The following is a 21,802-nucleotide window of genomic DNA, read 5'->3' on the forward strand; positions in this document are numbered from 1 at the left end:
TGGCCCTCACTACGTCTTGTGGTGGCGAGTTCCATAGTTCAACTCTGCGCTGTGCGTGAAGAAGGACTTCCTTTCATCTGTTCTGAATCTCCCACCAATCTGTCAGTTTCTATATCCCTCTGCAATCTTCTGTCTCTACGACGCTGCCTGGAGGCTCGCAGCGCCTTGTGGGAGCCGTAGTTCGAAGCGGCGACTACTCGGCCGGGCTTTCCTGCCGCGGTTGCCGCCGTTTTCCCAGAAGGCCGTGCGGTGGCGGCCGTTGCTAAGCAGCGGGCAGCGGCGCCAGAGCCGCTCCGGGCCTTGTGGCGAGAATGAAGCAGAAGAAGCTCAAGGGCGGGCCGGGCCGGGCCGGCGCAGGCCGCAAACGGAAGGGTGAGGCACGGCGGGGCTGGGGGGCCCCCGTAGAAGTGCTGGGGCTCTGTGTGGGGTCGTTGTCGCAGGAGGGGAGGAATAAGGGGGCTGCAACGCGGTCTTGCCCCGCCTTTTCCCCTCTTGCCATTTATTTATTTATTACATTTCTGTTCTGCCCAATAGCCAAAGCTCTCAAGAAACCCAAGGTGGCCAACGTCATCCTCTTCAGTTTATCCTCACAACAGCCCTGTGAGGTAGGTTAGGCTGAGAGTCAGCGACTGGCTTGAGCCACCCAGTGAGCTTCATGGCTGAGGGGGGCTAAAACCCGCATCTCCTGAGCCCCAGCCTGACCGCCACACCACACTGGCTCTCGCGCAGGAGCTGCACCAGTGCCGTGGAGCCCTCTTCCTTGGGAAGCTTGGATGACTCCTTCTCTTCTAGCCTTTAGGTCATGACCCTAGCCCTATTCTGCCAGGCTTTGGGGCTGTTTTAACTTTATGTCCTGCTGCTACAAATGGTTTCGTGCTGCCCTGGTTTTTATTTTATTTTTATTTATTTATTACATTTATTAATCACCCATCTGGCTGGTCACCCAGCCACTCTGGGCGATGTACAATAATAAAAACAGTTTAAAACAATAAAATTCTACATTAAAAACATCATATTTCTAAAAATACCCTAACCCACCCCAAACGCCCGCCTGAACAACCACATTTTTAATGCGTGGCGGAAGCTCATTAAAGAGGACGCATGGCGGAGTTCTCTAGGGAGGGAGTTCCACAGAGTAGGGGTCACCACAGAGAAGGCCGTCTCCCTTTTAACTCTCAGTTCTTTTGTATTTTATTGTAATGATATTGTATATGTTTTTAGTCTATATCGTAAGCCACCTTGGTGGCTTCTGTAAGCAAAAGGCAGGACATAACTCTTTTAAATAAATAATAAATAAATCACTTGGGTTGGCCAAATAGTAACGCTGTGCTCTACCACTTCTCCATAGGTCTCAGTGATATCTCCCCCTCTACAAGCTTGCCACCTCTTGTACAAGGACAGCTGCGCTGCTTTCTGAAGCTGACTGTTAGCAAAATCTTGTGGATGGTTGCCAAGCCACCCGCTTCTTTCCTTATCCGAGTCAGGTGGTGGGGAGAAACCTCGGATGGTACAGTCTTTATCCCCCGGGATACCTCACAAGCTGAGCAAAAAACACTTAAAACCACCACCCGCTACCCAGTTCGATGTGGACCAAAACAGTTCACCTCCTACGTCACAGGTATAGCTGGGTCTTTGATGTTTAAGTTTGTAGTTCATTAGTTTATGGTTGGGCAAGCAACTGAGCTCAGAAGATTCTTGGACCTGCCATATACCAATGGTCTGTCCAGCCCAGTGCTGTGCACTCTGGCTGGCAGTGGCTCTCCAGTGTCTTCATCAGCAGTGTTTCCCATCCCTGCTACTTGAGAATGTGGAACCTTCTGCATGAAATATATGTGTTGTGCCCCAACATCAAACCTCTCTCTGTTAGATTTGGTCAGTCAGCTGTTAGAACGAGGCATAACAAACAATGAAATCGTTTGGTGGAAGCTATTTCTTATGGGAATCCCTGCTCTTGGAGCATTTTAAAAGTTACCATCGCATGGCCTGTCAGTTGGATGGGTGCAGTTGAGAGATTTTTTTGCAGGAGGGGGGAATGGGATCCCTTTCCATTGCACCTTTCACTTTCACATCACGCCAGTCCCTCCCATCACCTCTTGCTCCGGGCCAAGCATGGGCCACCCCAGCATCAGATTTTTATTTCTATCCCAATTAATGTCAAGCATGCTGAAGAGATGGGACTACTTTTCCCAGTAGCAACGTATGGCTGTGAGAGCTGGACTATAAGGAAGGCTGAGCACCGAAGAATTGATGCTTTCGAACTGTGGTGCTAGAGAAGACTCTAACGAGTCCCCTGGACTGTCAGTCAATCCTAAAGGAAATCAACCCTGACTGCTCATTGGAAGGACAGATTGTTGTTGTTGTTCAGTCGTTCAGTCGTGTCCGACTCTTCGTGACCCCATGGACCATAGCACGCCAGGCCTTCCTGTCCTGCGCTCTCTCCCGGAGTGTGCTCAAGTTCATATTCATTGCATCGGTGATGCTATCTAGCCATCTCATCCTCTGCCGTCCCCTTCTCCTTTTGCCTTCAGTCTTTCCCAGCATCAGGGTCTTTTCCAGGGAGTTTTCTGTTCGCATTAGGTGGCCAAAACATTGGAGCTTCAGCTTCAGTATCTGTCCTTCCAATGAGCAGTCAGGGTTGATTTCCTTTAGGATGGACTGATTTGACCTCCTTGCAGTCCAGGGGACTCTTAAGGGTCTTCTCCAGAACCACAGTTCGAAAGCATCAATTCTTCGGCGCTCAGCCTTCCTTATAGTCCAGCTCTCACAGCCATACATTACTACTGGGAAAACCATAGCTTTGATTAGACGGACCTTTGTCGGCAAGGTGATGTCTGCTTCTTACTATGCTGTCTACGTTTGCCATAGCTTTCCTCCCAAGGAGCAAGCGTCTTTTAATTTCATGGCTACAGTCACCGTCTGCGGTGATCTTGGAGCCCAAGAAAGTAAAATCTGTCACTGCTTCCATTTCTTCCCCTTCTCAATGCCAGGAAGTGATGGGGCCAGATGCCATGATCTTCGTTTTTTTTAATGTTGAGTTTCAAACCAGCTTTTGCACTCTCCTCTTTCACCCTCAACAAGAGGCTCTTGAGATCCTCTTCGCTTTCTGCCATTAGGGTGGTATCGTCTGCATATCGGAGGTTGTTGATAATTCTCCCAGCAATCTTAATTCCGACCTGTGATTCATCCAACCCAGCGTTTCTCATGATGTACTCTGCATATAAATTAAATAAGCAGGGTGACAATATGCAGCCTTGTCGTACTCCTTTCCCAATTTTGAACCACTCGGTTGTTCCATGTCTGGTTCTTACTGTTGCTTCTTGACCCTGGTACAGGTTTCTCAGGAGACAGGTAAGGTGGTCTGGTACTCCCATCACTTTAAGAATTTGCCACAGTTGGTTGTGATCCACACAATCAAAGGCTTTAGCGTAGTCAATGAAGCAGAAATAGACATTTTTCTGGAATTCTCTTGCATTCTCCATGATCCAGCGAAAGTTGGCGATTTGATCTCTAGTTCCTCTGCCTCTTCGAAACCCCGCTTGTACTTCCGGTAGTTCTCGGTTCGCATACTGCTGAAGCCTAGCTTGTAGGACTTTGAGCATCACCTTGCTGGCATGTGAAATGAGCGCAATTGTGCGGTAGTTTGAACACTCTTTGGCATTGCCCTTCTTTGGAATTCAAATGTAAACTGACCTTTTCCAGTCTTGCGGCCATTGTTGAGTGTTCCAAATTTGTTGGCATATTGAGTGCAGCACTTTAACAGCATCATCTTTTAGGATTTTAAATAGCTCAGCTGCAATACTGTCATCTCCGCTAGCTTTGTTGTTACTAATGCTTCCTAAGGCCCACTTGACTTCACTCTCTAGGATGTCCGGCTCAAGTTCAGTGACCGCACTATCATGGCTATCAGGGACATTAAGATCTTTTCTGTATAGTTCTTCTGTGTATTCTTGCCACCTCTTCTTAATCTCATCTGCTTCTGTTAGGTCCCTGCCTTCTTTGTCCTTTATCATGCCCGTCTTTGCACAAAACGTTCCCCTGAGATCTCCAATTTTCTTGAAGAGATCTCTAGTCTTTCCCATTCTGTTGTTTTCCTCGATTTCTTTGCATTGTTCAATTAAGAAGGCCTTCTTGTCTCTCCTTGCTATTCTCTGGAACTCTGCATTCAGTTGGATACATCTTCCCCTTTCTCCCTTGCTTTTCACTTCCCTTCTTTCCTCAGCCACTTGTAAAGCCTCATCAGACAGCCACTTGGCTTTCTTGCATTTCTTTTTCTTTGGGATGGATTTCGTTGCTGCCTCCTGAACAGTGTTACGGACCTCCGTCCATAGTTCTTCAGGCACTCTGTCTATCAGGTCTAATCCCTTAAATCTATTCTTCACCTCCACTGTATATTCATAAGGGATATGAGTGAGGTCATACCTGAATGGTTTAGAGGTTTTCCCTACGTTCTTCAATTTAAGCTGAAATTTTGCAAGAAGCAGCTCATGATCTGAGCCACAGTCAGCTCCAGGTCTTGTTTTTACTGACTGTATAGAGCTTCTCCATCTCTGGCTGCAAAGGACATAATCAATCTGATTTCGATATTGACCATCTGGTGATGTCCATGTGTAGAGTCGCCTCTTGTGCTGTTGGAAAAGAGTGTTTGCTATGATCAGCGTGTTCTCTTGGCAAAACTATTAGCTTTTGTCCTGCTTCATTTTGTACACCAAGGCCATGCCTGCCTGTTATCCCGGTGATTTCTTGACTTCCTACTTTAGCATTCCAATCCCCTATGATGAAGAGGACATCTTTTTTTGGTGTTAGTTCTAGAAGGTGTTGTAGGTCTTCATAGAACCGATCAACCTCAGCTTCTTCGGCAACAGTGGTTGGGGCGTAGACTTGAATTACTGTGATGTTGAATGGTTTGCCTTGGATTCGTACTGAGATCATTCTATCGTTTTTAAGATTGTACCCCAGTACTGCTTTTCCCACCCTTTTGTTGACTATGAGTGCTACTCCATTTCTTCTAAGGGATTCTTGCCCACAGTAGTAGATATGATGGTCACCTGAATTAAATTCGCCCATGCCTGTCTAGTTCGCTGATTCCCAAGATGTCAATGTTCAATCTTGCCATCTCATGTTTGACCACCTCTAGCTTACATTGATTCATTGATCTGACATTCCAGGTTCCTAAACAATATTGTTCTTTACAGCATCAGATTTTCTTTTCACCACCAGACACATCCACAGCTGAGTGTCCTTTTGGCTTTGGCCCAGCCGCTTCACTCTTTCTGGCGCTACTTGGAAATACCCTCTGCTCTTCCCCAGTAGTATATTGGACACCTTCCGACCTGAGGGGCTCATCTTCCGGCGTCATCTCTTTTAGCTTTGTGATACAGTCCATGGGGTTTTCTTGGCAAGAATACTGGAGTGGGTTGCCATTTCCTTCTCCAGTGGACCACATTTTGTCAGAACTCTCTGCCATGATCTGTCCATCTTGGGTGGCCCTGCACGGCATAGCTTATGGCTACACTGAGTTACGCAAGCCCCTTCGCCACAACAAGGCAGCGATCCATGAAGGGGGGAAGGACAGATACTGAAGCTCAAATATTTTGGCCACCTAATTCGAAGAGAAAACTCTCTGGAAAAGACCCTGATGCTGGGAAAGACTGAAGGCAAAAGGAGAAGGGGACGGCTGAGGATGAGATGGCTAGATAGCATCACCGATGCAATGAATATGAACTTGAGCACACTCCGGGAGAGAGCGCAGGACAGGAAGGCCTGGCGTGCTATGGTCCATGGGGTCACGAAGAGTCGGACACGACTGAACAACAACAAAATGCTGAAGAGACGGGAGTGAGGAACTAGCTTTTGCATATAGGGTGGCTTGAATAATGCTGCTGCTGCTTCTTTTGTGTTTTTGAGGTAAAAGCGCATACATTTTATGCATGGTTTGCTTGCCAACCTCGTCTAAGTTGCCCATCTTGTTGTTGTTTGTTTCCTATAGATATGGGTGTTCTTATCCTGGAGGTCATGACCAAGTCAGATCACCTTCCGATTGGACGGGCTCAGATCACTGGGCTGGCACAGCTCTCTCCAAGCCACCCAATCAGTGGGTTTTTCACCATTGTTTCACCAACTTCTGAAAAGATGGGAGAGGTTCAGGTAGTTCTGAAAACCTTTTCCTGCTTAATGTTTATTCCTGAAGTCCTGCATGTGCTCCAAGCTCCACACGTACGTTGGTGGCCTTGGATCACACAAACTGTATACCAAGTGTACAAGATTCATAACTTGTCGCGATCCCAGTGTTCAGGAGCCTAGTCTGCTCAGAGTGAGGATTGAGGAGCAGGCAGGACGCCAATTGCAGTGGAGAACAGTGTGCAAAGCTCTTGGGCAGCAACAGGATGAAGTTAGCTGCTTGTAGCAGCCACATGTGTGATGGCTACAAATCCTTTAGAGAAGGGCAGGGAGATGTGGGAAACAGACAGCTACACTGGTTATATTCCCAATGTGCTTCAACATAAGTATTAAGGGAAAGCTTATTGGTGACTTTCCTGGAGGATTCTCTCTCCACTCCTTATCCAAAGATGACCAGTCTTATTGCTGTTTCTATCGATTCCTACTGATATTGGTGGGATGTGGGAAGCAGCCAGTCATGGGGCATGATTGAACATTCCTCTGAGCCTTAGAGGAAGAGCAGCCAGTGGGAGAAGGGAAAGGGGCTGGTAGAGTTTGTAGGACTGATAAGAAGGCCTCCTCTTCTCTCAAACTGATGTAGTGCGGAGAACAGTTCATTCCTTCTTACTCCAGTTAACTTAGAACTTGTCAACTTCTAGCTTTAGATTTTAGCCAATTTAGCTGACATGCATTGTTTAGTGGCCTAATTAATAGGGAAGAGTTGGCTTAAGCTGAAGCATACTGGCCTTTTGCAGCTTTGGTTCCATCATTTAAGTTTTGCCTTGGAGTCTTTCTCTTTCTTTTGAAGAAACTATCTTCTTGATCCCAAAGAAAGCATGTTAAGTAAACCCATTGTATCTTAGAAAGATTCTCTCCAGATAGTCTTGTGAAAAGCAGTGGCATTACTTTGAGGATCAATGGCATTACTTTGAGGATCAATCTTTGTAGGTTTTTTGGAGCAGGGGGAAGACTTGGCTCTGCTGTTGGTTGTCAAAACTATGGAGAATCAGGTGTTTTTTGGTATTTCCAGTACAGAGGTTGCAACATGGTTTATTGTCAACAACTTTAATGAGTTGTTGTATGTTGTATTTGTCCAGTGACTTTGAGTGTGAGCTACAGATCCCCAGTGAAAGTCTCACCTGAGCAATGAACTCGCTGGGGGACCTTAAGAAAGACACCATCTCTCAGCCTCTCCTCATCTGCAATATCGGGATAATAGTACTGGCCTAACTTACAGGGTTGTTGTAAGGATGACTGAATATGTTCAAGTGATCTAAACAGTCTCATAAAACACTATGTAAATGCTAAATTATTATTACAAGCTCTTTCAAATCTTCTCTTTCAGGTATCACTGGTTCTGGAACCTCTGTCTGAAGCCTATGACAGCAATAGCTTCATCCCAAACACAGATGTGAGCTTCAGTGTTGGTTTGCCAGCTCGAGGAGCCAAAGAAGGAGGGGAATCTAGCCAATCTCTTGCCCCATCCCAGCTTCACAGACTGCCTAGCACGAATGCCATTGGGAGAGAGTCTTTGAGCAGTAGCAGGGCCACTACACCAAGGTGATATTTTGTTTTCACTTGGATCTCATTGGATCTTTACAAAGCACAGTCAGTCTATGGTGTCTTTAAAAGGTTCGGAAATACATTCCTGCAGGATGTGTGTCAGGGGCAGACAACTTGTTCTCAGTTGCACTGCCTTTATGGGGTATTTTCAGCTGTTCTCATTTGAGGAGAGGGGTAAATTCCACTCCCTTTCCCATCTTAAAGGGAAAGGAACTCAGCCAAGGTCCTCTGGCTCTTTTGTATATAACACACACATCCCAAATTCGGGGGCAGGGAGGGGACTAGAAATAAGATATCTAAAGCTATCGTGATTTCCAGTGCCTCTCAACCTACAAAGAATGAGCCCTGAAAAGGGTCCAAAAATGCTTCCTGCTTGTTGGTAGTTTAATTTGTAAACAAAGAACTGCATCTCATGCCAGGTGGAAAGAAAGGCCATTCTGTCTGAACGTAACTCCATAGTGATGGGGGCTGGGTGACTCAGTGACAAGAGAAAGGCACTGTCCACTTGAGATGGCAGGCTGAGAGAAAAATTGCATGTGCACACAAATACGCACCCTTTGAGGAACGATGTGGAAGAAATGTGGTCTATAGGTTCTTCATTACCAGCAAGGGACCAATGTGATTGTGTTCTAGTGTATCTGGGTTGAACAGGGGTAGCAGGTGCTAATGTTTCAGAGAACACCCACTTTACTGCATTTAAAGCATGCTCTTGGACTGACCTCTGGCTCACACTATGGCCTGATTGCTGTTGGGTGTTGAATGCACAGCCCCTATTCCTCAGAAAAGTTTGTTTTGCCTGGTCAGAAGCTTTGTGGATGAAGCCTGCATCTGTCATGCATGGTGAAGCTAATCACTCCACTTTCCATAAGGGTCTTCGTTTCACAAAGAGGTCATTTATTTATTTTATTTGCTGATAACACTTATTGTTGTTGTTGTTCAGTCGTTCAGTCGTGTCCGACTCTTCGTGACCCCATGGACCATAGCACGCCAGGCCTTCCTGTCCTGCGCTCTCTCCCGGAGCGTGCTCAAGTTCATATTCATTGCATCCGTGATGCTATCTAGCCATCTCATCCTCTGCCGTCCCCTTCTCCTTTTGCCTTCAGTCTTTCCCAGCATCAGGGTCTTTTCCAGAGAGTTTTCTCTTCGCATTAGGTGGCCAAAATATTTGAGCTTCAGCTTCAGTCTCTGTCCTTCCAATGAGCACTCAGGGTTGATTTCCTTTAGGATGGACTGATTTGGCCTCCTTGCAGTCCAGGGGACTCGTAAGAGTCTTCTCCAGCACCACAGTTCGAAAGCATCAATTCTTCGGCGCTCAGCCTTCCTCATAGTCCAGCTCTCACAGCCATACATTACTACTGGGAAAACCATAGCTTTGATTAGACGGACCTTTGTCGGCAAGGTGATGTCTCTGCTTCTTACTATGCTGTCTAGGTTTGCCATAGCTTTCCTCCCAAGGAGCAAGCGTCTTTTAATTTCATGGCTACAGTCACCGTCTGCGGTGATCTTGGAGCCCAAGAAAGTAAAATCTGTCACTGCTTCCATTTCTTCCCCTTCTCAATGCCAGGAAGTGATGGGGCCAGATGCCATGATCTTCGTTTTTTTAATGTTGAGTTTCAAACCAGCTTTTGCACTCTCCTCTTTCACCCTCAACAAGAGGCTCTTTAGATCCTCTTCGCTTTCTGCCATTAGGGTGGTATCATCTGCATATCGGAGGTTGTTGATAATTCTCCCAGCAATCTTAATTCCGACCTCTGATTCATCCAACCCGGCATTTCTCATGATGTACTCTGCATATAAGTTAAATAAGCAGGGTGACAATATGCAGCCTTGTCGTACTCCTTTCCCAATTTTGAACCACTCGGTTGTTCCATGTCTGGTTCTTACTATTGTTGACCCTGGTACAGGTTTCTCAGGAGACAGGTAAGGTCGTCTGGTACTCCCATCACTTTAAGAATTTGCCACAGTTTGTTGTGATCCACACAATCAAAGGCTTTAGCGTAGTCAATGAAGCAGAAATAGACGTTTTTCTGGAATTCTCTTGCTTTCTCCATGATGCAGCGAATGTTGGCAATTTGATCTCTAGTTCCTCTGCCTCTTCTAAACCCAGCTTGTACTTCCGGTAGTTCTCGGTTCGCATACTGCTGAAGCCTAGCTTGTAGGATTTTGAGCATCACCTTGCTGGCATGTGAAATGAGCGCAATTGTGCGGTAGTTTGAACACTCTTTGGCGTTGCCCTTCTTTGGAATTGGAATGTAAACTGACCTTTTCCAGTCTTGTGGCCACTGTTGAGTGTTCCAGATTTGTTGGCATATTGAATGCAGCACTTTAACAGCATCATCTTTTAGGATTTTAAATAGCTCGGCTGCAATACTGTCATCTCCGCTAGCTTTGTTGTTACTAATGCTTCCTAAGGCCCACTTGACTTCACTCTCTAGGATGTCCGGCTCAAGTTCAGTGACCGCACTATCATGGCTATCAGGGACATTCAGATCTTTCCTGTATAGTTCTTCTGTGTATTCTTTCCACCTCTTCTTAATCTCATCTGCTTCTGTTAGGTCCCTGCCTTCTTTGTCCTTTATCATGCCCGTCTTTGCACAAAACGTTCCCTTGAGATCTCCAATTTTCTTGAAGAGATCTCTAGTCTTTCCCATTCTGTTGTTTTCCTCCATTTCTTTGCATTGTTCATTGAAGAAGGCCTTCTTGTCTCTCCTTGCTATTCTCTGGAACTCTGCATTCAGTTGGGTATATCTTCCCCTTTCTCCCTTGCTTTTCACTTCCCTTCTTTCCTCAGCCACTTGTAAAGCCTCATCAGACAGCCACTTGGCTTTCTTGCATTTCTTTTTCTTTGGGATGGATTTCGTTGCTGCCTCCTGAACAATGTTACGGACCTCCATCCAGAGTTCCTCAGGCACTCTGTCTATCAGGTCTAATCCCTGAAATCTATTCCTCACCTCCACTGTATATTCATCGGGGATATGATTTAGGTCATACCTGAACGGTTTAGTGGTTTTCCCGACGTTCTTCAATTTAAGCCGAAATTTTGCAAGAAGCAGCTCATGATCTGAGCCACAGTCAGCTCCAGGTCTTGTTTTTACTGACTGTATGGAGCTTCTCCATCTTTGGCTGCAAAGGACATAATCAATCTGATTTCGATATTGACCATCTGGTGACGTCCATGTGTAGAGTCGCCTCTTGTGCTGTTGGAAAAGAGTGTTTGCTATGATCAGCATGTTCTCTTGGCAAAACTCTATTAGCTTTTGTCCTGCTTCATTTTGTACACCAAGGCCATGCCTGCCTGTTATCCCGGTGATTTCTTGACTTCCGACTTTAGCATTCCAATCCCCTATGATGAAGAGGACATCTTTTTTTGGTGTTAGTTCTAGAAGGTGTTGTAGGTCTTCATAGAACCGATCAACCTCAGCTTCTTCGGCCTCAGTGGTTGGGGCATAGACTTGAATTACTGTGATGTTGAATGGTTTGCCTTGGATTCGTACTGAGATCATTCTATCATTTTTAAGATTGTACCCCAGTACTGCTTTTCCCACCCTTTTGTTGACTATGAGTGCTACTCCATTTCTTCTAAGGGATTCTTGCCCACAATAGTAGATATGATGGTCACCTGAATTAAATTCGCCCATGCCTGTCCATTTTAGTTCGCTGATTCCCAAGATGTCGATGTTCAATCTTGCCATCTCATGTTTGACCACCTCCAGCTTACCTTGATTCATTGATCTGACATTCCAGGTTCCTAAACAATATTGTTCTTTACAGCATCGGATTTTCTTTTCACCACCAGACACATCCACAGCTGAGTGTCCTTTCGGATTTGGCCCAGCCGCTTCACTCTTTCTGGCGCTACTTGGAAATACCCTCTGCTCTTCCCCAGTAGCATATTGGACACCTTCCGACCTGAGGGGCTCATCTTCCGGCGTCATCTCGTTTAGCCTTGTGATACGTTCCATGGGGTTTTCTTGGCAAGAATACTGGAGTGGGTTGCCATTTTCTTCTCCAGTGGACCACATTTTGTCAGAACTCTCTGCCATGACCTGTCTGTCTTGGGTGGCCCTGCACGGCATAGCTTATGGCTTCACTGAGTTATGCAAGCCCCTTCGCCACAACAAGGCAGTGATCCATGAAGGGGAATAACACTTATACACCACTTAATATAATAGCATCAAGTGGTTAAATGCAGTTTCAACTACAGTAACAATATAAATCATATTTAAAACACACAGTTCCTCCCTCATTCCCACAAAGCCATGATTTCTATTCCACAAGGCTGGTCTCCCTGATGGAACTCGCTTTTCTTTAGCCCCAGTGATGGCAGCGTCTGTGAGATGCTGTGGAAGCAGGGCATGCACCTGAATGGAATTCAGGAGAGTGTCTTGATAAAGTTGGAGCACTCAAGTCACTCTGCAGTGGTTTCTGCTCTTTAGGCCAAGGTGTCCCCTGGCCTCAGTTCTGCAGTCGTTTGTGCTCTGAATGCAAGTCTGTGTTTTCTGTCCCCAGTAGCCATTGCCACCAGTTTTTTTTTTAATTTTTGGCAAGTCAGGGAAAGCCATGATGCTTCAGCTCCCTTACATCTTTTATAATTTGGCATTTTAGCAGTCAGTGCCCTAAACTGATAGCCAGGTAAACCTACTGCCAGGAAGATGTAAGTTTCTTGCTTGAGAGATGTCATTTTACACTGCTGATTTTATTGTCCTCAACTGTTGCTGCTGCTGAAGTTTTTGCCTTTGCCTTGGTGTGTTGCTACACAGGCCTTGTTCCTTCTCCACCTCCAACACAATAATATGCATATTTTATATACATGTCTTAGAATAACAACAGGGACACTGAGGAAAATCAGCCTTGAATTAAACCTTCTGACATTGCTTGTGTTTTGAAATAGGGGAAAGGATCACTTGTACTTTCAAGAGAACTCCGAGAACATAAAAGAAGGCTTTCTTGGACCTCAGCACCACCTGATCCTTGGGGAGAATGATTCCTTGACTGCAAATGATCCCAAGCAACAAGGATTGTTTCCCAGCAGCTCTGCTCATGAGGCTCAAATTAGGTTAGCTGGGGGAAGTCCAAATCCTATCCGTGTTCTTTCGTGCAACAACCCAGCCACAAAAGATCTCCTTTCAGGTATGCATATCTGCAGTTGGGTTTCATTTAAGGCTGTTAAAAACCATTTCAAAATTGCTGTCATGTTGCACTTTCTCATATAAGAATGATCAAGGAATGACTTGCCTGTAAACTGGTGTGCATGGTTTTGTTTTGAATTTGGAGTTCACCCCTCTGCTCTTTTTCTCAGCCCTTTTGGATCAAGGCAACAGGCTCCGAGATGCCATGGTGGTGTCAGCAATGAAATCCAATATAGACACTGGTATAGAACTTAATGAAGCTCATCCTCCTGCAAAGCAAGACATCTGCAGACTAGCCAGAAAGTGAGTTGGGATGGGTAGGTGGGAATGTTTGTTTTTTTATAAACAGAATGGTATTCATTGTGGATCAAATCACATTTTCCAAAGTAACTTCATACAGCAGTTCTATAGACAGACAAAGTAAGGATGGTAATATCTCTTATTGCACCAACATATCTCAGTGTAAGAATATGCAAGCTGCTAACTTTAATAAATTCTGCATTGGACAGAATGCAAAGTGCGTGTGTCAGTACACACACATTTCATTTCGTGTATATATAAGATTTAACTTTGTGTGCATATGTAGATGCATGTTCCTATACTACCTGGTAGAGTCAGTTGATAATGATAACAGTCTATAACCACCTTTCCCCTTCATGGATCACTGCCTTGTTGTGGCGAAGGGGCTTGTGTAACTCAGCGAAGCCATAAGCTGTGCCGTGCAGGGCCACCCAAGACGGACAGGTCATGGTGGAGAGTTCTGACAAAATGTGGTCCACTGGAGAAGGAAATGGCAACCCACTCCAGTATTCTTGCCAAGAAAACCCCATGGAATGTATCACAAGGCTAAAAGAGATGACGCCGGAAGATGAGCCCCTCAGGTCGGAAGGTGTCCAATATACTACTGGGGAAGAGCAGAGGGTATTTCAAGTAGCGCCAGAAAGAGTGAAGCGGCTGGGCCAAAGCCAAAAGGACACTCAGCTGTGGATGTGTCTGGTGGTGAAAAGAAAGGCCAATGCTGTAAAGATCAATATTGTTTAGGAACCCGGAATGTAAGGTCAGTGAATCAAGGTAAGCTGGAGGTGGTCAAACATGAGATGGCAAGACTGAACATCACCATCTTGGGAATCAAGCGAACTAAAATGGACAAGCATGGGCGAATTTAATTCAGGTGACCATTATATCTACTACTGTGGGCAAGAATCCCTTAGAAGAAATGGAGTAGCACTCATAGTCAACAAAAGGGTGGGAAAAGCAGTACTGGGGTACAATCTCAAAAATGATAGAATGATCTCAGTACGAATCCAAGGCAAACCATTCAACATCACAGTAATTCAAGTCTATGCCCCAACCACTGAGACCGAAGAAGCTGAGGTTGATCGGTTCTGTGAAGACCTACAACACCTTCTAGAAATAACACCAAAAAAAGATGTCCTCTTCATCATAGGGGATTGGAATGCTAAAGTAGGAAGTCAAGAAATCACCGGGATAACAGACAAGCATGGCCTTGGTGTACAAAATGAAGCAGGACAAAGGCTAATAGAGTTTTGCCAAGACAACACGCTGATCATAGCAAACACTCTTTTCCAACATCACAAGAGGCAACTCTACACATGGACATCACCAGATGGTCAATATCGAAATCAGATTGATTATGTCCTTTGCAGCCAAAGATGGAGAAGCTCTATACAGACAGTAAAAACAAGACCTGGAGCTGACTGGCTCAGATCATGAGCTTCTTGTTGCAAAATTTCGGCTTAAATTGAAGAACGTAGGGAAAACCACTAAACCATTCAGGTATGACCTAAATCATATCCCTTATGAATATACAGTGGAGGTGATGAACAGATTTCAGGGATTAGACCTGATAGACAGAGTGCCTGAGGAACTCTGGATGGAGGTCCGTAACATTGTTCAGGAGGCAGCAACGAAATCCATCCCAAAGAAAAAGAAATGCAAGAAAGCCAAGTGGCTGTCTGATGAGGCTTTACGAGTAGCTGAGGAAAGAAGGGAAGCAAAAAGCAAGGGAGAAAGGGGAAGATATATCCAACTGAATGCAGAGTTCCAGAGAGCAATAAGGAGAGACAAGAAGGCCTTCTTAATTGAACAATGCAAAGAAATCGAGGAAAACAATAGAAAGGGAAAGACTAGAGATCCTTTCAAGAAAATTGGAGATCTCAAGGGAACGTTTTGTGCAAAGACGGGCATGATAAAGGACAAAGAAGGCAGGGACCTAACAGAAGCAGATGAGATTAAGAAGAGGTGGCAAGAATACACAGAAGAACTATACAGAAAAGATCTTAATGTCCCTGATAGCCATGATAGTGCGGTCACTGAACTTGAGCCGGACATCCTCGAGAGTGAAGTCAAGTGGGCCTTAGGAAGCATTACTAACAACAAAGCTAGCGGAGATGACAGTATTGCAGCTGAGCTATTTAAAATCCTAAAAGATGATGCTGTTAAAGTGCTGCACTCAATATGCCAACAAATTTGGAACACTCAACAGCGGCCACAAGACTGGAAAAGGTCAGTTTACATTCCAGTTCCAAAGAAGGGCAATGCCAAAGAGTGTTCAAACTACCGCACAATTGCGCTCATTTCACATGCCAGCAAGGTGATGCTCAAAATCCTACAAGCTAGGCTTCAGCAGTATGTGAACCGAGAACTACCGGAAGTACAAGTGGGGTTTCGAAAGGCAGAGGAACTAGAGATCAAATCAACTTTCGCTGGATCATGGAGAAAGCAAGAGAATTCCAGAAAAATGTCTATTTCTGCTTCATTGATTATGCTAAAGCCTTTGATTGTGTGGATCACAACAAACTGTGGCAAATTCTTAAAGTGATGGGAGTACCAGACGACCTTACCTGTCTCCTGAGAAACCTGTACGAGGGCCAAGAAGCAACAGTAAGAACCAGACATGGAACAACCGAGTGGTTCAAAATTGGGAAACGAGTACGACAAGGCTGTATATTGTCGCCCTGCTTATTTAATTTATATGCAGAGTACATCATGAGAAACGCTGGGTTGGATGAATCAGAGGTCGGAATTAAGATTGCTGGGAGAATTATCAACAACCTCCAATATGCAGACGATACCACCCTAATGGCAGAAAGCGAAGAGGATCTCAAGAGCCTCTTGTTGAGGGTGAAAGAGGAGAGTGCAAAAGCTGGTTTGAAACTCAACATTACAAAAACTAAGATCATGGCATCTGGCCCCATCACTTCCTGGCATTGAGAAGGGGAAAAAATGGAAGCAGTGACAGATTTTACTTTCTTGGGCTCCAAGATCACCGCAGACGGTGACTGTAGCCATGAAATTAAAAGACGCTTGCTCCTTGGGAGGAAAGCTATGGCCAACCTAGCCAGCATAGTAAGAAGCAGAGACATCACCTTGCCGACAAAGGTCCGTCTAATCACAGCTATGGTTTTCCCAGGAGTAATGTATGGCTGTGAGAGCTGGACTATAAAGAAGGCTGAGCACCGAAGAATTGATGCTTTCGAACTGTGGTTCTGGAGAAGACTGTTACGAGTCCCCTGGACTGCAAGGAGGTCAGATCAGTCCATCCTAAAGAAAATCAACCCTGAGTGCTCATTGGAAGGACAGATACTGAAGCTGAAGCTCAAATATTTTGACCACCTAATGCGAAGAGAAAACTCCCTGGAAAAGACCCTGATGCCTGGAAAGATTGAAGGCAAAAGGAGAAGGGGACGGCGGAGGATGAGATGGCTAGATACCATCACCGATGCAATGAAGATGAACTTGAGCACACTCTGGGAGAGAGCGCAGGACAGGAAGGCCTGGTGTGCTATGGTCCATGGGGTCACGAAGAGTCAGACACGACTTAATGACTGAACAACAACAACAACAACATAACCACCATTACTTATTTGATACCATATTTTCAGAATTTTTATTCAAATGGGGGAAACCAAAGGGCCACTTACCTAGAGATGGGCTCAGTCTGCTTTTGAATTTTGCTGGAGATCTCAGGACTAGCAAAATAAGTTGATAAGTGAATTTTCCCCCCAGTGAGTCCTGCAGTTTGTCCACAGGCCCTAATGGTTGAATAAAAACATGTAGACCTTGGTAACATATCTACTATTCTGTACTAATCTTTAAAAAAAAATCAAAATGCTTAAAAGCTAAGCCATAGTTCCTTTTTATTTATTTAAAACATCTTTATACACCACTTGTCACCATATCAGATTTCAGGGTAGTGTACAGCATAAAAACAAATGCAAAAAACAAGAAAATGCTAGGTGAAATTTTAGAACAACCTAAAAGTTGCTCAATTAAATTAGTAAAATCTGTTAAAATGCCTGGGTAAATAAAAATGGTTTTGCCTGGTGCCTAAATGATAGAAAGGTTGTTGACCAGCAAACCTCTTTAGTTCTTGCAAATTATCCCTGCTTATTACGTTCTGTTGCCCACACCCCTTGCCCTGGTTCATCTTTATTGGGATGTCTCCTCCAGGAATCTTAAAAACCTGAATGCTGGCCTCGTATCTGCTATGCAAGATGCTCTTCAGCCACCACCTGACCGCTCAGAATTTGATTTGCATGCTGAAAACAGAGCCATCCAGCTCTTGTTGGGCAGGTAATGTGAAATGTCACTGCTGTAACCATTCTCAAAAATCTTGGAGGCAGCTTCTCTATCTCTTTTTTTTTTCCTTTCTGAAAGGAGACTTGACAGCCTGGCCTTATGCATGTTTAAAGGTAAAGGTGTCCCCAGCCAGTCGTGTCCGATTCTAGGGTGCGGTGCTCATCCCCGTTTCTAAGCCGAAGAGCCAGCGCTGTCCGAAGACGCTTCCGTGGTCATGTGGCCTGCATGACTGGTGCACGGTGCGCTGTTACCTTTCCCGCCGAGGCGGTGCCTATTTATCTACTTGCAATTTCTTGCTTTCGAACTGCTAGGTTGGCAGAAGCTGGGAATGAAGACGGGAGCTCACTCCGTCACACAGCACTCGGGTCTCGAACTGCTGACCTGCCGACCTTCCAGTCTGCAGTTCAGCGTCTTAACCACTAAGCCACCGCGGTCCCTTTATGCATGTTTAGTCAGGGGTAAATCCCACTGAGTTCAGCAAGTCTTATGTATTTATTATTTCCATGTATATGCCACCTTTCAGCCATAGAGTTTCCAAAGTAGCATACAGAAAAACAATAAATAAGAACTTGGGAGCCTGCAATGACAGCAAATTATTTCAAAGTTATAAGTAAACAGGTTAGGAAGAGAAAATCTGAGTTCAGAAAGAAATTAAGATCTAATCCACACAAACAACAGATGAGGCGACGTGCCTACTTCTAGGCCATATATCTGAGAAGCGCTCAAAGTCAACTTACAATCAAGGCTTAATTTAAATCCAGCTTTTGATCTTACTAAGCACTGTAGCCCCATCTTACAAGCTCTCTAACTACCTGTGTTCACACAACCTTATCCTTGCTACTCACTGTCATTCCCTGACCTCTCCCTACAATTCTGCCTCATCCATCTAACAGACTGTAAGCACTCTGGGCAGGGATTCAGTCTCTTTTTATGTTCTGTACAGCGCCTAGCAGATAGGTGCTGGATAGCTAGGACAGTGCTGAAGTAAGTATTACTGTAGGTGTGTGTTTGCACACCCACACATATGTGTGTGTGTTTATGCACATACATCGGTGTGTGTTTGTATAATATTCACCTATAACTTTTTTTCCTTTCTTTGCCCACAGCTCTGATTTTTCTCCTGCATGTCTTTTGGATAGTACAGGCTCCCCTCCGGAATCTCTCTCTCTTGGGAGTGAGGTGTATGACAGTGAGCTGAACGACCCCCACTATGACCAAAGTCTGTTAGAGAATTTGTTCTACACAGCTCGAGTAAGTATCAGAGGCATGTATATGGTTTGGACATGTTATTATGATAAAGCTTTCAGTGAATCAAACCCAGCTTATCACGGATCAGCTTACTGGCTAGAAAACATACTTTTAGGGTATTTTTTACTAGCCTGCATATCTATCTTATTTATTCATGGCCTCTGAGAAACAAAGGACCAACTTTTGTAAAGCTTCCTGCCTAGTCATCTAGAGAAGATTCTTGCTCACCAGAGGGGACCAGGGTAGTAGCTGTTTACAACTCTGAAATGGCTGTAACTCGCTTTTAAGAGCACCTGCTTTGCATGCAGAATGGAGATTCTCCAGCTGGGAAAGAATCCTGCCTGAAACCCTGGAGAGCTGCTGCCAGTTAGTGTCAACAATACTGGGCTAGATGGACCAACAGTCTGACCCAGTATAAGCAGCTTCCTGTGACCTGTAAATGAGCTGAGTCCGCAAATGTCTTACCAATTTGCTGAAATGCCTCAGAGCTCCCCACTTATAGAGATAGGAGTTGGAACAGGAACCTTGTGATAACAACACTGAAAGCATCCTTTGAATCTTGATTGCATGCAAATTTTTAGAATGGTAAGACAGGGGCAGGTGTTTGGGAGAGAGAAAGAAGATTAAAATCTTGCAGTGTTTGGAACAAGTTACTGCCTTGAACCTTGTCTGTCTCCATCTCGATTTCAGGGAAACTGTACCAGCCTAAATGGTAATGTAATTGTCCATTTCTGAGTGTTCTTTGAATGTTAAATGGCTTTTGTTTTTCTCAATGTCTTTTCTTAGAAGTCTGACAGCAGCTTAAGTGACTTCCTCAGTGAAGAGGAGGATGCTGTTTCTTCTGGAAAAGTAAACCGATCTCAGAACAGCAAACCGCAGAGATCACCAAAGGCTTTGGAGTCTAGCTGCTTAGGCCAGAAAGGGAAGGGCGTAGAGCCAAAATCCAGGTAAAAGAGTTAATATGGGCTCCATTTAATAGCTCTCCCTCTGATTTTCTCCTGGCACCACTAAGGCTGCATTCTAGTTCTGGCCTCTTTCCCTGCATCAGTGCACACAGAATGTGTGTGTTTTTTCCCAGTCAATTAAGAATATGGTTTCATCAAGACACGGTGCTTCAGTCTTTCCTCAGCTGAACATTTCGCCAAACCTAGTTGAAAGCTCCTGTTCATTTCGGAAGCCATTTTGGAAAACAAAAGAGTTTGATTCTGGGACAGTACTGCAGTGCCTTGCACTACAATGGGTGATGTGCAGGCCCCCCTCCGTGTCACTGAATTCCTTCTCTTCCCCATGTCCTGTTCCCACCATTGTTTGCACTTGTTCTTGGCTGCTGCCGGGACTGTGTTTTCATGATATTATGTATCAGTAGATGCTGAAGGAAATCATTCTCTTCTAAGTGAGTGTGGTAATAAGAGGGCTGTAGGTGCAAGGAAGTAGAAGCAAAGAGGGGATTCTCTGGAATTGTGTGTACAAGCATATGCTTGCCAGAAGCTCCTTCTGACTTTTTTGCTTTTCTGTTCTGTGTGCGTATTGCCAAGCCTGTTCTCCGTTTCACCTGTGAAGTTTAGAAACATCCTTTTGTAACACGGTGAAAGATGGTATTGTTAACATGCCAAGTTCTGTGCTGGACTGTAGGCCCTGTACCAATATGATTATGATTTGTAGGCTATCACACATGCATAGCATGACTAGTGCACAGATGTGTGCAAAAAGAGACTCACTGTCTAGAGCAAGCCACCCATTTTGGCTGCAGCAATTATGTTTGTGCATCACTCATAGGAACGTTTGCTTGTTTGCTTTACTTTGCTGCAGCTGGTGTAAGGAATTCAGAATGGAGAGCAAAGTGATGTACAGAATTATGTTATGTGTGCAAAAAGTTTAAATCAACCCCTCTTGGGGTGCATTTCTCTTTCTTGAGGAGCTGCCTTAATAGAAGAGTATTTTAGCCTGTACTGTTTGTGTTTCTCTTCCCAGCAGTTCTCCTGGTAGACCACTTCCTCTTCATGAGACTTCCATGGAGTCTACAGGGGAAACACAAGCTGTCAACTTGAGTCTCGACAGGCTGACAATGCTGGGCAGGATCCATTTAGCGAGAGCGGTGGTTGAGAGCTTAAGGATCCTCCCTGAAGACAGCACTCAGAGTACCCCAAGCAAAAAAAGTTTCACCGGAAAACCACCCAGGCCCACATTGGCTCAAAAGAGGTAAGAATTCTTACTTATCTCACAGCAGGAGTCAGTGGGATTGTTCTGTTCATTGCAGGTCCTCAGGTTTTCCTAAGGGATAAGATCTGATTGCTTAAAATAAAATATCTCTGCTAAAAAGGTCTTAGCAAGACACAGCCATTAGTTCTGATTCTAGCATATGCAGTTCAAGAAATGGACCCATACGTCACGATGCATTATGCAATAGCTGCAGAGCAGCAGACCTGGAAGTTGCTGGAGATGGTGCTGTCAATTGCCTTCTTAAACTGTAGATATGCATGTGGCTCTTAATGACATCCATTGGGCATAAATCTCAAGTGTGGATGCCCTTTTAAAGGTTTCCTGTAGATCATCAGTCTTTTGGTACCTTGGGTCACAACCCTATTGGGTTGGCCATAAGCCTCCAAACTTGCAGGCTTACAGTTGTCCAATGCAGAGTGGGAGGAGTGGTGGAGGCGATCTTCACCTCCGTGCTCCTCTGACTCTGCATTTTACCTAGACTGGCTCTTTCACCTGTCTTTCACAGGTCTTTTCACCTGGAGCTCTGCAGGGAAGGAGGCTGGGGAGGCCTGAGAACATGTTCTACGCTGGCCTCCTCAGTCCCCTCCCCTTTTGCATGCAAAGCCTCAATAGCTTGTGTTGATGTTCTGACTATTAATTTCTAGTTGGTTCAGTTTTATTAAGAACAATCATTGAATCGCCCAATATCCTTTCTACATCTCCTGTTTCATAGGACGTTCTTCGTCGAGTATCACTTTCCAGTGGGAGCTTCAAAGAATGGAATAGGACAGGGTGCCATAACTACAGAAATAGTTCGGGTAGCTTCAAGTAAAATCTCAGGGGAAGGTAAGGCAGCATGGTGGGAAGCTATTTTTCCTGAACTGTATTTCTGTTGAATTTTGAAA

The 21,802-nt window shown here is 44.9% G+C and overlaps 1 protein-coding gene across 6 annotated transcripts in view; it reads left to right on the forward strand.

Moving 5' to 3' along the window:
• The first annotated feature begins 157 nt into the window (after positions 1 to 157).
• The window catches only part of C2CD3 (C2 domain containing 3 centriole elongation regulator), an 86,486-nt gene continuing 64,841 nt past the window's right edge, over positions 158 to 21,802 (forward strand). For 3 of the 6 annotated variants that reach the window (XM_084842350.1, XM_084842351.1, XM_084842356.1), the window contains exons 1-11: positions 158 to 372; positions 1,349 to 1,618; positions 5,987 to 6,144; positions 7,502 to 7,716; positions 12,611 to 12,849; positions 13,019 to 13,151; positions 17,322 to 17,444; positions 18,557 to 18,701; positions 19,485 to 19,645; positions 20,670 to 20,897; positions 21,631 to 21,743. In XM_084842350.1, the coding sequence (XP_084698476.1) occupies positions 312 to 372; positions 1,349 to 1,618; positions 5,987 to 6,144; positions 7,502 to 7,716; positions 12,611 to 12,849; positions 13,019 to 13,151; positions 17,322 to 17,444; positions 18,557 to 18,701; positions 19,485 to 19,645; positions 20,670 to 20,897; positions 21,631 to 21,743 (1,846 nt within the window). In that variant the 5' untranslated portion in view covers positions 158 to 311. Of the gene's footprint in view, positions 373 to 1,348; positions 1,619 to 5,986; positions 6,145 to 7,501; positions 7,717 to 12,610; positions 12,850 to 13,018; positions 13,152 to 17,321; positions 17,445 to 18,556; positions 18,702 to 19,484; positions 19,646 to 20,669; positions 20,898 to 21,630; positions 21,744 to 21,802 lie in introns of those variants that run through there. The other 3 variants (XM_084842352.1, XM_084842354.1, XM_084842355.1) reach the window with 3 other exon arrangements.

The sequence above is a fragment of the Heloderma suspectum genome, chromosome 3, assembly GCF_057233095.1.
Source record: "Heloderma suspectum isolate Gila_16-S chromosome 3, 16-S_ref, whole genome shotgun sequence".
Classification (NCBI taxonomy): Eukaryota; Metazoa; Chordata; class Lepidosauria; order Squamata; family Helodermatidae; genus Heloderma; species Heloderma suspectum.